Source organism: Schistocerca serialis, chromosome 1 (genome assembly GCF_023864345.2).
Source record: "Schistocerca serialis cubense isolate TAMUIC-IGC-003099 chromosome 1, iqSchSeri2.2, whole genome shotgun sequence".
NCBI classification, from domain to species: domain Eukaryota; kingdom Metazoa; phylum Arthropoda; class Insecta; order Orthoptera; family Acrididae; genus Schistocerca; species Schistocerca serialis.
This window is the reverse complement of record NC_064638.1, coordinates 69,416,741-69,431,740: the sequence shown is the minus strand read 5'-3', so window position 1 is coordinate 69,431,740 and position 15,000 is coordinate 69,416,741. Positions and strand designations below refer to the sequence as shown.

At 40.5% G+C, this 15,000-nt stretch overlaps 1 protein-coding gene across 1 annotated transcript in view; it reads right to left on the bottom strand.

The window, feature by feature from the left end:
* The window catches only part of LOC126461592 (cell division cycle 5-like protein), a 135,971-nt gene that overhangs the window by 73,502 nt on the left and 47,469 nt on the right, over nt 1-15,000 (bottom strand). Inside the window, exon 4 of the mRNA XM_050096008.1 lies at nt 4,695-4,810. Coding sequence (XP_049951965.1) covers nt 4,695-4,810 — 116 coding nt within the window. The remainder of the gene's footprint in view (nt 1-4,694; nt 4,811-15,000) is intronic.

Below are 15,000 nucleotides of genomic sequence, written 5' to 3'. Positions count from 1 at the left end.
TGATCGGACTACGACTGTGGTTGCCCGGGATACTGCCCGCATTGAGGCTGATCCCTCACCTGTGGTAGAGTGGGAGGTCGTTTCAAGGTGTGGCAGGGGGCGAAAGACATTCCGGAGGGCTGAACGGAAAGCCTCTCCAGTTTGTCTGACGAACCGGTTTCAGGCTCTGTCTCAGGCTGATACTGATCTTCGGCCTGACATGGCTGCTTGTCCTGTTCCAGAGGTTGCCCCTCAGTCTGCAAGATCCGGGCAGTCGCAGAGGGTGGGCTTACTGGTAGTTGGGAGCTCCAACGTCAGGCGCGTAATGGGGCCCCTTAGGGAAATGGCAGCAAGAGAGGGGAAGAAAACCAATGTGCACTCCGTGTGCATACCGGGGGGAGTCATTCCAGATGTGGAAAGGGTCCTTCCGGATGCCATGAAGGGTACAGGGTGCACCCATCTGCAGGTGGTCGCTCATGTCGGCACCAATGATGTGTGTCGCTATGGATCGGAGGAAATCCTCTCTGGCTTCCGGCGGCTATCTGATTTGGTGAAGACTGCCAGTCTCGCTAGCGGGATGAAAGCAGAGCTCACCATCTGCAGCATCGTCGATAGGACTGACTGCGGACCTTTGGTACAGAGCCGAGTGGAGGGTCTGAATCAGAGGCTGAGACGGTTCTGCGACCGTGTGGGCTGCAGATTCCTCGACTTGCGCCATAGGGTGGTGGGGTTTCGGGTTCCGCTGGATAGGTCAGGAGTCCACTACACGCAACAAGCGGCTACACGGGTAGCAGGGGTTGTGTGGCGTGGGCTGGGCGGTTTTTTAGGTTAGATGGCCTTGGGCAAGTACAGAAAGGGCAACAGCCTCAACGGGTGCGGGGCAAAGTCAGGACATGCGGGGACCAAGCAGCAATCGGTATTGTAATTGTCAACTGTCGAAGCTGCGTTGGCAAAGTACCGGAACTTCAAGCGCTGATAGAAAGCACCGAAGCTGAAATCGTTATAGGTACAGAAAGCTGGCTTAAGCCAGAGATAAATTCTGCCGAAATTTTTACAAAGGTACAGACGGTGTTTAGAAAGGATAGATTGCATGCAACCGGTGGTGGAGTGTTCGTCGCTGTTAGTAGTAGTTTATCCTGTAGTCAAGTAGAAGTGGATAGTTCCTGTGAATTATTATTGGTGGAGGTTACACTAAACAACCGAACTAGGTTAATAATTGGCTCCTTTTACCGACCTCCCGACTCAGCAGCATTAGTGGCAGAACAACTGAGAGAAAATTTGGAATACATTTCACATAAATTTTCTCAGCATGTTATAGTCTTAGGTGGAGATTTCAATTTACCAGATATAGACTGGGACACTCAGATGTTTAGGACGGGTGGTAGGGACAGAGCATCGAGTGACATTATACTGAGTGCACTATCCGAAAATTACCTCGAGCAATTAAACAGAGAACCGACTCATGGAGATAACATCTTGGACCTACTGATAACAAACAGACCCGAACTTTTCGACTCTGTATGTACAGAACAGGGAATCAGTGATCATAAGGCCGTTGCAGCATCCCTGAATATGGAAGTTAATAGGAATATAAAAAAAGGGAGGAAGGTTTATCTGTTTAGCAAGAGTAATAGAAGGCAGATTTCAGACTACCTAACAGATCAAAACGAAAATTTCTGTTCCGACACTGACAATGTTGAGTGTTTATGGAAAAAGTTCAAGGCAATCGTAAAATGCGTTTTAGACAGGTACGTGCCGAGTAAAACTGTGAGGGACGGGAAAAATCCACCGTGGTACAACAACAAAGTTAGGAAACTACTGCGAAAGCAAAGAGAGCTCCACTCCAAGTTTAAACGCAGCCAAAACCTCTCAGACAAACAGAAGCTAAACGATGTCAAAGTTAGCGTAAGGAGGGCTATGCGTGAAGCGTTCATTGAATTCGAAAGTAAAATTCTATGTACCGACTTGACAGAAAATCCTAGGAAGTTCTGGTCTTACGTTAAATCAGTAAGTGTCTCGAAACAGCATATCCAGACACTCCGGGATGATGATGGCATTGAAACAGAGGATGACACATGTAAAGCTGAAATATTAAACACCTTTTTCCAAAGCTGTTTCACAGAGGAAGACTGCACTGCAGTTCCTTCTCTAAATCCTCGCTCAAACGAAAAAATGGCTGACATCGAAATAAGTGTCCAAGGAATAGAAAAGCAACTGGAATCACTCAACAGAGGAAAGTCCACTGGACCTGACGGGATACCAATTCGATTCTACACAGAGTACGCAAAAGAACTTGCCCCCCTTCTAACAGCCGTGTACTGCAAGTCTCTAGAGGAACGGAGGGTTCCAAATGATTGGAAAAGAGCACAGATAGTCCCAGTCTTCAAGAAGGGTCGTCGAGCAGATGCGCAAAACTATAGACCTATATCTCTTACATCGACATCTTGTAGAATTTTAGAACATGTTTTTTGCTCGCGTATCATGTCATTTCTGGAAACCCAGAATCTACTATGTAGGAATCAACATGGATTCCGGAAACAGCGATCGTGTGAGACCCAACTCGCCTTATTTGTTCATGAGACCCAGAAAATATTAGATACAGGCTCCCAGGTAGATGCTATTTTTCTTGACTTCCGGAAGGCGTTCGATACAGTTCCGCACTGTCGCCTGATAAACAAAGTAAGAGCCTACGGAATATCAGACCAGCTGTGTGGCTGGATTGAAGAGTTTTTAGCAAACAGAACACAGCATGTTGTTATCAATGGAGAGACGTCTACAGACGTTAAAGTAACCTCTGGCGTGCCACAGGGGAGTGTTATGGGACCATTGCTTTTCACAATATATATATAAATGACCTAGTAGATAGTGTCGGAAGTTCCATGCGGCTTTTCGCGGATGATGCTGTAGTATACAGAGAAGTTGCTGCATTAGAAAATTGTAGCGAAATACAGGAAGATCTGCAGCGGATAGGCACTTGGTGCAGGGAGTGGCAACTGACCCTTAACATAGACAAATGTAATGTATTGCGAATACATAGAAAGAAGGATCCTTTATTGTATGATTATATGATAGCGGGACAAACACTGGTAGCAGTTACTTCTGTAAAATATCTGGGAGTGTGCGTACGGAACGATTTGAAGTGGAATGATCATATAAAATTAATTGTTGGTAAGGCGGGTACCAGGTTGAGATTCATTGGGAGAGTGCTTAGAAAATGTAGTCCATCAACAAAGGAGGTGGCTTACAAAACACTCGTTCGACCTATACTTGAGTATTGCTCATCAGTGTGGGATCCGTACCAGGTCGGGCTGACGGAGGAGATAGAGAAGATCCAAAGAAGAGCGGCGCGTTTCGTCACCGGGTTATTTGGTAACCGTGATAGCGTTACGGAGATGTTTAATAAACTCAAGTGGCAGACTCTGCAAGAGAGGCGCTCTGCATCGCGGTGTAGCTTGCTCGCCAGGTTTCAAGAGGGTGCGTTTCTGGATGAGGTATCGAATATATTGCTTCCCCCTACTTATACCTCCCGAGGAGATCACGAATGTAAAATTAGAGAGATTAGAGCGCGCACGGAGGCTTTCAGACAGTCGTTCTTCCCGCGAACCATACGCGACTGGAACAGGAAAGGGAGGTAATGACAGTGGCACGTAAAGTGCCCTCCGCCACACACCGTTGGGTGGCTTGCGGAGTATCAATGTAGATGTAGATGTTGATGTAGATGCTGTACTGCTAACAACAGACATGTGAGATTTAGTAAACGCATGTTGTTTTACATCAGCAAAGCCTCCATGAGAACACGAGAAATCTATACTGCACTGGAGACAGTACACCTTCTATAAGTTTTCTTTTACTTGTCTTAACCAGACTACTTCCCCAGTTCAGATTATACTGAAGAAGCCTTTTGACTTTCTTAGAAGGTATTCCACCACTTCTAGGTGAATTATCAGTGTCACTGTCACTTAAATCACTCATTTTGTCTATAGTTTTAGAAATAAATCAGAAGTGTAACACATTCAACGTTCAGCAGTTCTTGAAAAAAATAAATGACATTCAAAACAATCAAGATTGGAACTAAAAAATCTTTCTAGTATTTGTTAACACACCTTGACATAGCATTTAAACAAGTTATCAAATGAATGAAAATGTTAAACACAAGATTGTAGAAAGAAAGTGAGAAAGATAACAAATAGAAGAATGTAAAATAAACAGACACATGGGAACAGAGTTGCATGGCCCGCGAGAGGGTGGGAAGCAGTGAATAACGGCCCTTTTCTGGCGTTTTCATAGACATAGCCACCGAGCTAGTTGTCTCTTTGTGCGACATCTGCATAGATAACAGGTACTTGCCAGCTGTAGCATGAAAGTTTTTGTAACAATAATCGAACAACGTTGAAACATGGGACAGAGCCTGTCCCAGTGGGACACCTAAAATTATTCCGGAATATGGGATGTCTGGCAATACTAGTTAACCCCCTTTCTGAAACCTGAACCAGATAAAATTTGCTTTTCTTCAGCAATAACATATGAAGTACTGTGTTATAATGAAGAACAAGTCAAAAACAACACAGTAATCAAAAAATTCTAGTACAATACAAAAGAATTATGTATTACACATGAAGAAATGGATGGAAAACGTACAAAAACTCCTATACCACAGTCGTTAAAAAGACTATAGTAACAGAAGAGAAAGAGGGATACAACAGTATTTATCTTACCTGTAAAGCAGCTAACCTTCTTGCTTCCTCCAACTGCTTTTCTCTTGCTTTCCTTTTTGCTTTCTTTCCTTGAGTGTTTGCAAGACGTGCTCTAGCTTCAGATAACATTTCCAGTTCTGCAAAAAAAAATAACATAGTAATAGCAATAAGACTTATTTTGATAAGATACAATTCACAATGACAAACACACAAATACATAGAATTACATTTCATATAAAACATTACATATAAAACTATTATTACAACTGTTTTTTTATAAACAGTATCAGAGTTATTAAATAATTTATTTCTTGCAAAACTAATGTTTTGTTAAATAGAGAAAGGAGAGACTAATCAACATATGTGAAGCCTTTGAACTGAAATTGCTGTCAACACATTTTGTGGTATATCTTAAGAAGAAGAAGAAGAAGAAGAAGAAGAAAGAAGAAGAAGAAGAAGAAAAAGAAGAAAACTTAGAGATCTTCAAATTTTTATCTTGGAGAATTTCAAATAGACCATATAGTCAACTCAAAGAGAAATCAAAAAGAAATTTTGAACATAAAAGTAAAAAAAGAGTCTTCAATTCTGATTGCCAACTCTTGTTAATTAAGTTTAAATTCCAACCAAATAGTAACAAACCAAGTATTAGTAGAAATCCAAGAATTAATCCAGAATAGACAAAATTCAAACATCTTCCAAATAAACATTTTCAGTCAAGATTCTTTCAGTTGGCCGTAAGTTAAAACTTACTCTCTCACAAGCTTCCCAAATTAGTACTGCTTCACCCCAAGGAGACATAAACATAAGTGCTGGAATTACATCTGTGACAAGGCCACAGAGCACAGAATTAGAGCCTGGAAAGATTGGAATGCCCATAAAACCATATAAAATTACATTAATTCACTAAAATCCAGAAACAGACTTATAATCATTCAATCTGCAAAATGCCATTAGGATAAAACCAGACTAGCAGAAACAGAACAAGAATTCATGAAAAATATCGTCGTATTTCCATAGAATTTTTAGAAAAGAAATATCAGCATATTAGGCATCCAGCCTTTGTTTTAGACAGCCAAAATAAAGAGAATTGTATACTCTTAGCAAACTACTTTAAAGTTCTTTTAAACGGTGAATCTCCCATAATTGAATTCACATTTGAAATGCCTGAGTTAAACACAGAACCCCCAGCAATAAAAGAAATTGAAAAAGCAACATGTAAACTTCAAAGCACTAAAGTTTCACAGAAAGAAGGAGAAAGACAAGACAGTCAATTAAACAAACATTAGCTGCTACCAGCTCAAAAGTTAAATTCCAAGGCAATTTGTTTGAATCTTTTGATACAAAAACATAGGGGAACAGGAAGATGTATTATCCCATTTACTGTTCAGCCTTGTATTAGAAAAAGTAATAAGGACATGGGAAAGAGAAGTAAAATGAATAACCATAGGCGGACTACGTAAAACTAAAACATATTTATGATCTGGTGATCTTTTCAGACAACACAGAAGAAGCTATTAATTTCCTTGAAAAACTGCATGAAATAGCAGCTAAAAGTAGATTGAAAATTTCTTATGAAAAATCCCAGTACATGGAAGGTTCTTCTCAATACATAAATGGACAACCCATGTTCACACAGTTTGGTAAAATATCTCAAGTATTCAAATTTAAAAACCTAGGAAAAATCACCCACTTTCTGGATTAAAACGTGAAGCAAACAGAGAGAGAAGCATTAAATCAAAAAAAGCTTATCGGGAGGGGGGGGGGGGGGGGTGGGGGGGGGAGAAAAATGGTCAATATTCAGGCGTACAAGAGGAATAATCATTTGAAGCAAAAAAGTCTAGTAAATACAGACTCTACAATTCATAGCTGAAGAGCTAAGAGCACTTGCTAAGTAGAGGAAATATGTTTTACAGTAGTGAGGATGAACAGGTGCTCACAGCTCTTAAGGTATGCAATTTGAAGCATATGTTGACTGGACATTTTTTCTTGTTTTGGTTCATACTATCACCTTACAATGTACAGCGAGCAAAGAGCTTGTAATAGAAGATATTTGTTTCACAGTGTTGAAGATGTACAAGTGTTCATGGCTCTTAAGGAAGCTGAAGTGTCATATGCATTGCACACTGTAAATACTGGAGACAGATTGTTGATTGGCTCTGAGCACTATGGGATTTAACATCTGAGGTCATCAATCCCCTAGAACTTAGAACTACTTAAACGCAACTAACCTAAGGGCATTACACACATCCATGCCCGAGGCAGGATTCGAACCTGCGACCATAGCGGTCACACGATTCCAGACTGAAGCGCCTAGAACGGCTCAGCCACACCGGCCGGCAGACAGATTGTTGACTAAAGTATAATGAGTTATATCAAAATTTGGAGAAAATCTTGAACAATTTGAGGAAAAGAAGATTAAATTTTACGGCAAGTTGTCAGAATGAACAAAAACAGGCCAGTGAAAAGGATTCTCAACCTTGTCCTTTCAATGAAAGTTAAAAACAACTGGATGCTTAAAACTGGAAAAAATCTTCAGGAAATAGAAACTGTAAACAATATTTACAGGGCAGAGCTGCTTTCACAACTTTAATTGATGACCATTGGCTTAAAGTTGAACCAAGTGTTACATCTGAATGAACACGGATAGAAGAACATAAGAAAAACTACAATTAGCAGATGATTAAACAATGGGAAAGGACGAGTGGGGGCGAGGAGTAAAGGTAGCAAACTACTGTATAGTTGACACACTGAGTCAGCAATATGTGAATACATACAAATGCCAACATTACCAAACTTATAACACAAATTGCTTCTTCACAGCAAACAGATTACAAATACATACATATACACATGCACAATTACATTGTCCTGGCAGACCACATTGGGCTGGCACTGCAAGTATAGTGGGAAAGTGCAGAAAGGAAGTGAGGGTGAGACATGAACACTGGGTAGGAAGAGCAGTAAGTGCACAGAATACAAATGTACCATTGGTGAGCTCATTCTGACCACAGTCAGGAAGAGTAGTGCACAATGTACAATAACACGGAGGACTGGATTGGGAGGCAGAGAGATAACAGAGGAAGAGGGAGACTGAGCACTAGAAGGTGCAAGAGTGCAATGAATGAAGTTAAGGCAGAGAGACAACAGAGGAAGAGGGAGACTGAGCACTAGAAGGTGCAAGAGTGCAATGAATGAAGTTAAGGCAGAGAGACAACAGAGGAAGAGGGAAACTGAGCACTAGAAGGTGCAAGAGTGCAATGAATGAAGTTAAGGCAGAGAGACAACAGAGGAAGAGGGAAACTGAGCACTAGAAGGTGCAAGAGTGCAATGAATGAAGTTAGAATCGTGAGACAGGGGTGGATGTGACTGTGAGGCAGAGACTGACGCCAACAGGATTATGACGTTGAATGATCTGTCCGATCTATAAATTTAAGAGAAGGTGGTTGGTGTTAGGGGAAAGAATGCAGATGGCACAGGTTGTAAAGCAGCCACTAAAATTGAGCATGCTGTGTTCAGCAGCATGTCCCATCACTGGATGGTCAATAATGCTCTTGGCCACAGTTTGTCAATGGACTGCAGATTGGTGGTTAAGTCCACACAAAATGCTGCACAGACGTTACAGCAGAGCATACCAGGTCTGTTTAAAAAACTTCAGAACATTTGTAATTTTGTGCCAATGGTATGTTGGAGAGAAATGCAGTTGATATACCTGCACATGCCTGTGTTTAATGTGTAACTGCTGGAAGTTTCACTGTTGTATGTTAGCTGTTGTTCAGTGCTGTATTGACTAGAGCATTGTGTTGCACAGTTTGCGGATTTTGACATGGCAGACAGAGGTCCAACACATCTACATTAAATTTTGCGTGAAACTCAAGGAAACCTTTACAGACACACCAAATGATGCAGAAAGCCTACGGTGATGAGTGTTACAAGCGGTTCACACAGTTTAAAAAGGCCAGACTGAAGTTAAACACAACCCTCACTCAGCACACCTTCTGACGCCTACCTATTGCGCTCATGTCAGGAACATCAATGATATTGTGTGTGCCAGGCAAAGACTGACAGTCCAAGAGATAGCAGAAGAACATAACATTTCAGTTGGATCATGTCGTGAAATCCTGACTCAGCATCTTCGTATGCATCATGTTGCCGCCATGTTTGGCCCACGGCTCATGAGTCGAGACAAGAAAGACTTTCGCCTTGCATTCTGTGAAGAGCTTTTGGATCATGCAAATGAGAATGAGATATTCCTTAAGGGAATCATAACTGGTGATGAAATGTGGGTCTACAATTATGATGTTGAGACTAGTGTTTAATTTCAGAATGGGTCAGGAAAAATTATCCAAACCCAAAAAAAAGCTCATTACAGCAGGTCAAATGTTAAAGCCACGCTGACAGTTTTCTTTTAACTTTGAAGGATTAGTTCATCATGAATTCGTGCCACAGGGACATAACTGTTAATTAATGGTACTATTGGGACATGTTACAATGACTGCAAGAAAATGTGGGAAGGAAGCAGCCTGAAATGTAACAAGACAATTCATGGTTCTTTCATCATGATAATGCATCCACATATTCATTTCTGTTGGTGTGTCACTGACTGCACAAAAAATGAAACCACTGTGCTGCATAATCCTCTGTGCCCTCCAGACCTGGCCTCCGTCCATAATTGAAACCCCCACTGAAAGGACGAAATAAAAAAGATTTACAGACTGCACTTCACATGATCCATCAAGAGGTGTACCAGGACTGCTTCTGGAAGTGGAAACGGCATTGGGAGTGGCGTATCAATTGTGGAGGAGAGTATTTCAAAGGAGAGCACACACAATAAGTAAAAGGTAAGCACAGGAAAATTTTGTGGGCAATGTTCCAAAATTTTTGAACAGATCTTGTATGATATGACTGTTTGCAGAGACGGCCCAGCCTGTGACCACAATAGAGAAGAATGTGCTGGTTGTTTGAGTTGGACAGGTCTTGTACCAGGGTATTTTATAGTGATATGACACATGCAGCAACGAGCATCCAAATCTTTCCGGCAGACCCTGGTTTTCTCATCCTATCAGCAGAGAAAGGATCCGCCACTCTTATGAAGATGTGCAGTGATTACCAGACGGTAGGACTAATTGTCCAACACTGCCTACAAATGCTACACAGGGATCCCATCCCATAAGCTCAACACAATCTCCAAACCCGTTTAGAATTCTTATGCCTATCACATAATCTCTCCCCCTATCTGCCTTCTTGCACTAATTATTACCAACACATCCATCTTCTTTGTCTTCCCCAAAATCCATAAACCTAGGAATTCCCAGACCTACGATATTTCTGAATGGCGGCAAAAACTTAATAGTGGCACCCCCCACCTCATCAAGCATTTGAGACAGGACACCAAAATTTTATAAAAAAATCAATTTTTCAAAAATATGATCATTTTGTATGTTCTTCTTTCAGAAGAGTTTGATGTATAAAACATATATGTTCGAGGACATGTAAGATGTTATCTGGTCTTATGGGTGCCAAAGTGCAGTGTCACATCTCTTCACACAGCATTCTTCTATCACACATCACTAAATTTTGCTCCATGAAATTCAAATGTGTATATTTTGTAATGGAAGCCATCAAACCTATATTCACAACAGTGGAAATTAAAATGTCCTGTGGTGCCTCTCCTACTCCTAGTTGGCTGGTTTGACATCCCATCCCTTAAATAAAAACAATCACATGTAATATGAAAATTTGATCTCTTTCTTGCCTATTAGCTAATAGCTTTCTCTTCTGTGTGACATAAAATTAAATATAGGAGACATAAAATCAGTACAGACAAAAGACAAGCAAGATAGTACACATTTCTTCAATCCTAAGGTCATGGAATTTTTTTCTCTCTAATTTTCCTACAGCTTTATACGAGTGCTTTCCTTTCTGTGAAAGAATCTATTACCTCATTAAAGTTCATCAAACGTTTTGTTACTGAAAAACCAAAATGTCATTGTCTAATACTAAAAAGCTGCTAATATGAGTAGTACCCACAACTGATGTGGCTTCTCAATTTAATTACATCTATTTTGTCACTGTCTGCTGAGTAAAACGAAACAGGTCTATCTAATATTGCAGCAGTTATAGCAGTGAGACTGTTTTGACACAAATTGTTATTTTTATCTACCTCATTTACATAAATAAAACGACAAGATATAATTCATGAAGTACCAATATCAAATGCCTATTATACCTAGTACAATTAAAAAGTTTTATGTTAGGAAGTTGTTTCACATTTCATTAATACACTCCAGTTTCTCAAGCATGATATCAAAAAGTAATAATACAAAATTTTTATACAAATTCGGAATCGTCATATTCTTCCACATAATTTGTGTGATGTTCCTGTTTCTCCTCTTTCCTCCTTCTGACAAACAATCTTGTCATTACTAATTCTGTAACTATTCCTGCCATTGTCAAAACTTATTCTCCAGTTAACTTCACTAACTCTGCCAGAAACACCAGTTTAGTTATCCCACATTTATTATCTGTTTGGGCATTGTTAAGTGTACAAACAACACATTTTCTGCGCGGTTCCGAGAATAGAACTTAAGCAGTTGCTGACCGGGGACTGTACAGCTGGCGCTTAATTGTGTAGCAATCTGGCAAAAACTTTTTGTCAAAATTTCATTTTCTTCGGTACACCGAGAAGATTAATATGTAATCTTTCTTGCCTGTTATTAATGTTAATCATTTATTTCCACTCTGGTAGCCTGAATTTATGGATTTCGCTAATAATTGTAACAACACTGGTCATTTGCACACAAACAAACAGCGACTGGCATTTGCCAGTTCGGGTTTATTCGGCTGAACTCATATAGCCTGGTCACCTTTTGTCTGCGGGAAAGGTTTTTTATTTCTAGATGTGTCACGGATTTCCCTGGCAGAGACATTACATATACTATGCACGCATTCCAAAATCAACTTATGATTCACTCAGAAATCAATTTAGAATGTGTTCAAAAACCAACAGGGATGCATTTCAAAATCATATGAATAAACGATAGACCAACATGCACTGGATTTTAGGCATGAATTTGGCACCCCCTGCAATTGTGACCAGGACAGGTACTGCAGTTTTCCCACTCTTAGATCCAAGCCTGGGCATTCCAGATGCCTCACTGCAGCTGGTTATTGCACTCACGCTGAAAGAATCTTGGTCCTTGTTGAACAGTTATGTCTCCCCATTGTTCACAGCCCAAGCTTGCTAAATCACAGTTATAAACCACTCCCTCCACTGCCTCTGAAACCATCCCCATTACCAATTGGATTGCTTCTTGTCTCTGGTGATGGCATCTCCCAATACACACTAACATTCCCCATGTCCATGGGCTTGCTGCTGCAGAACACTACCTCTCCGTACATCCTGCCGATCCCAAACCCACCACCCCACTACTCACTTAAACACCTGACAAACTACATCCTTATGCAAAACTACATGGTGTGTCTCAAAAGACGCACAACAGGGGTCCGCAGGTCCCGTGGCACAGCCACCGGTCACTGCCACCGCATCCGCAGGCCACCGCCACGCCTGGCTCTCAGACACTTATCTGCCATATGCAGCTGCATGCTTGCTTTCCCGGAGTTATGCATAAACAATGTTGCCATCTGATTAACTTAAACTTACATTTATTTACAGCAGATGCTCAAAATTTGTCCCTCTAACATATCCTTAACACATTAGCAAACAATCAACAAATTTTGGCTGCCGAAAACTGGGAAATGACTGGCCGAACCTTGCCTTCCGTCTCTTCGAGCATGTGGTGATTGGTTGCATACACCTTACCTTTTTAACATTCCCTCAAGATAAAAATAACACGGATTTAGATCTGGAGAATGAGGAGGCCAGTCAACTATCTTATAATCAGAAACACTTTATACTGCTGTCATAGAGGCATTGGAGATGTGTGGTCTTGCACTGTCACATATGAAATACCCATACATCATTTTGTTAGGCATTAGGTCTCAAAAAAAAAAAGGATGCAGTATATTGTTCACATACCTGTCAGAGCATATTGTTTAATTTGTCTTGCACTAATTGCACACCATGCCCATTTTCACATCATGCAGATTTTTGGAGCTCCAACGTCAATTGTTCTGAAAATTTATGTACCCTGACAAATGCAGTCATGCTTAACCAGAAAAAAAGCATCTCAGGATCAAGTTACCCATTGTGCACAGACTGTAACAGCCAGCTGCAATAAGGATGTCGAGCAACAGTATCCAAATTCCCCAGTTGATGCACTACCTTTATTTTGTATGGCTTCAATTTCAGTTTGTGCACAGCACTGAGCACATGCTATTGACACACCAGTCTGAAGTACCAAATGGCGCAGAGATTTTCTCGCTTCTTTCTAAGGCCTCTCCTATCTCATCTAACTTATTTTCAGTTAAACACTAGATTCTCTAGGACTTAGTTTGTGTAACACAGATCCAGCCCCTTGGAATTTCTTCACTAACCTGCATGTTGTCAAATCATTGGGAACATGCACACCAGTACATTTTCAAATGAGTTTAAGCCGACATTCCACATACAATTCTGTTTTTGCATAGTTCAACACAAGAAACACTTGTTGATCCTTAATGTATACCATACTGGATGGAAACTCGACAGGAAACTCAAAACAAAACACCTGTACACTCAGTCGCACAGTATACACAACACTCACATTGACGTTCCTGTCCGATGACTGGGCCCAGCGACATAAGGGGAAAGAAAGCCCCAGACTCAGCGCACTTGCAATAATGATGTCTAGCAACAATATTTAAAGCAATTAAACTTGACAAAAAAAAAACTCAAAAGAAAACACCAGTACACTCAGTCGCACAGTGCAGAGGGCACGTGTGAAGTAATGGTGCCTGAGAACTATGCTTAGCGACAACCAGCAGATGCGGCGGCAACAGCCAGCAAACATGCCGCACGACCGCAGACCCCACCAGGGCATCTTTTGTGAGACACCCTGTACATCTCCCTTGAGGGGAAGACATACAAAAAAATTTCACAGTGCAGCCTTGGACACTCTCTTATGCCAGTTTGTTTATAGGCTATCTCGAATAAATGTTCCTAGCCACTTAAAGGCCCACACATCTTGTATAGTTCCTGTTTATTTATGATTCTTTTATGATAAGGACCTAGGGCCAAGACACTTCTTTCTTCCACAGTCTCAACAACTCTGCTATCCACTTCACTTGATCCTCCTCAGCCCAGAATGTCATCTTTTTGGCGGTTGACCTCCACTTCTCTGATTGCTCCATTAAAATCTCTATCCATATCAAATCCACTCAGCATCATACCAGCATTTTGATAACTTGTATGCCTTCCAGACTAAAAAGTCTATCCATTATAGTCTTGCTACCCATGGAACAGCACATCTGCAGTAACGTATAACCCCTTGCCCAGCATCCTGAAGGTCTTATTAAGGCCTTCACTGACAGGTATTACACACACATCCCCTCCTCACATACTGATTTCCTTACAAACTTTTAAATCATTTTAAATAAAATATAAGATTGGACAGAAAACTAAGATAAATTTCTGTGAAGCACAGAGAAATTTTGTTCAGTGGCACAACTGAAGATAGGTGTGGTTTTTGTAACAGTTCTGTTCAAACTTTGAAACAAGTGAAATGGCAGCTGTTTTAATTTACTGGTGTTATTATACATTTCCCTGAAATCAGAATTGTGCATTAATAAATATTTTCATCCAAGAAAAATAGACTGCTGCCTGACTATAAAGTGTATTACAAGAAACTCATCTGAACTTTTACCTGCATTCAATACTATGTACTGCTAAATAAATTAATTTAATGTGAGAACCGTAAATCAGACACATTCAGGATGCATTGTTGAGCTTGCTTCTCAAGAAATAGTTGATAAAATTCATGTTCTCAGTGTATATCATTGCATTCAGATTTGTGAGACCGATGAGATGATGAGTGTCTCATATAAATATTTATTTAATAACATGAATGAAGTATTACATACGTAGACTGAATGGACAATGAGTGTGCTGTATGTCCACTCAGTAGCAAATAATACTCAAGGAAATGTGTTGCAAAATCAGGTCTGGAAGAGCTGAAACAAAATTTTGAAGGAGTTCTGGCATAGCTATGGGGGGGAAAAAAAGGGTTTCTCCATTACACCTTGTACACAAATTCGCATCAAAACAGAAGTTTGATGAAATAGAAAATATAGCAAGAAATTTGTAAACAAAGTGATGGCAATGTCATTACTGGTGCTCACAATTAACATAATTTGGAAAAGGATAAGACAGTGACCGGCTGTAAAATAATAA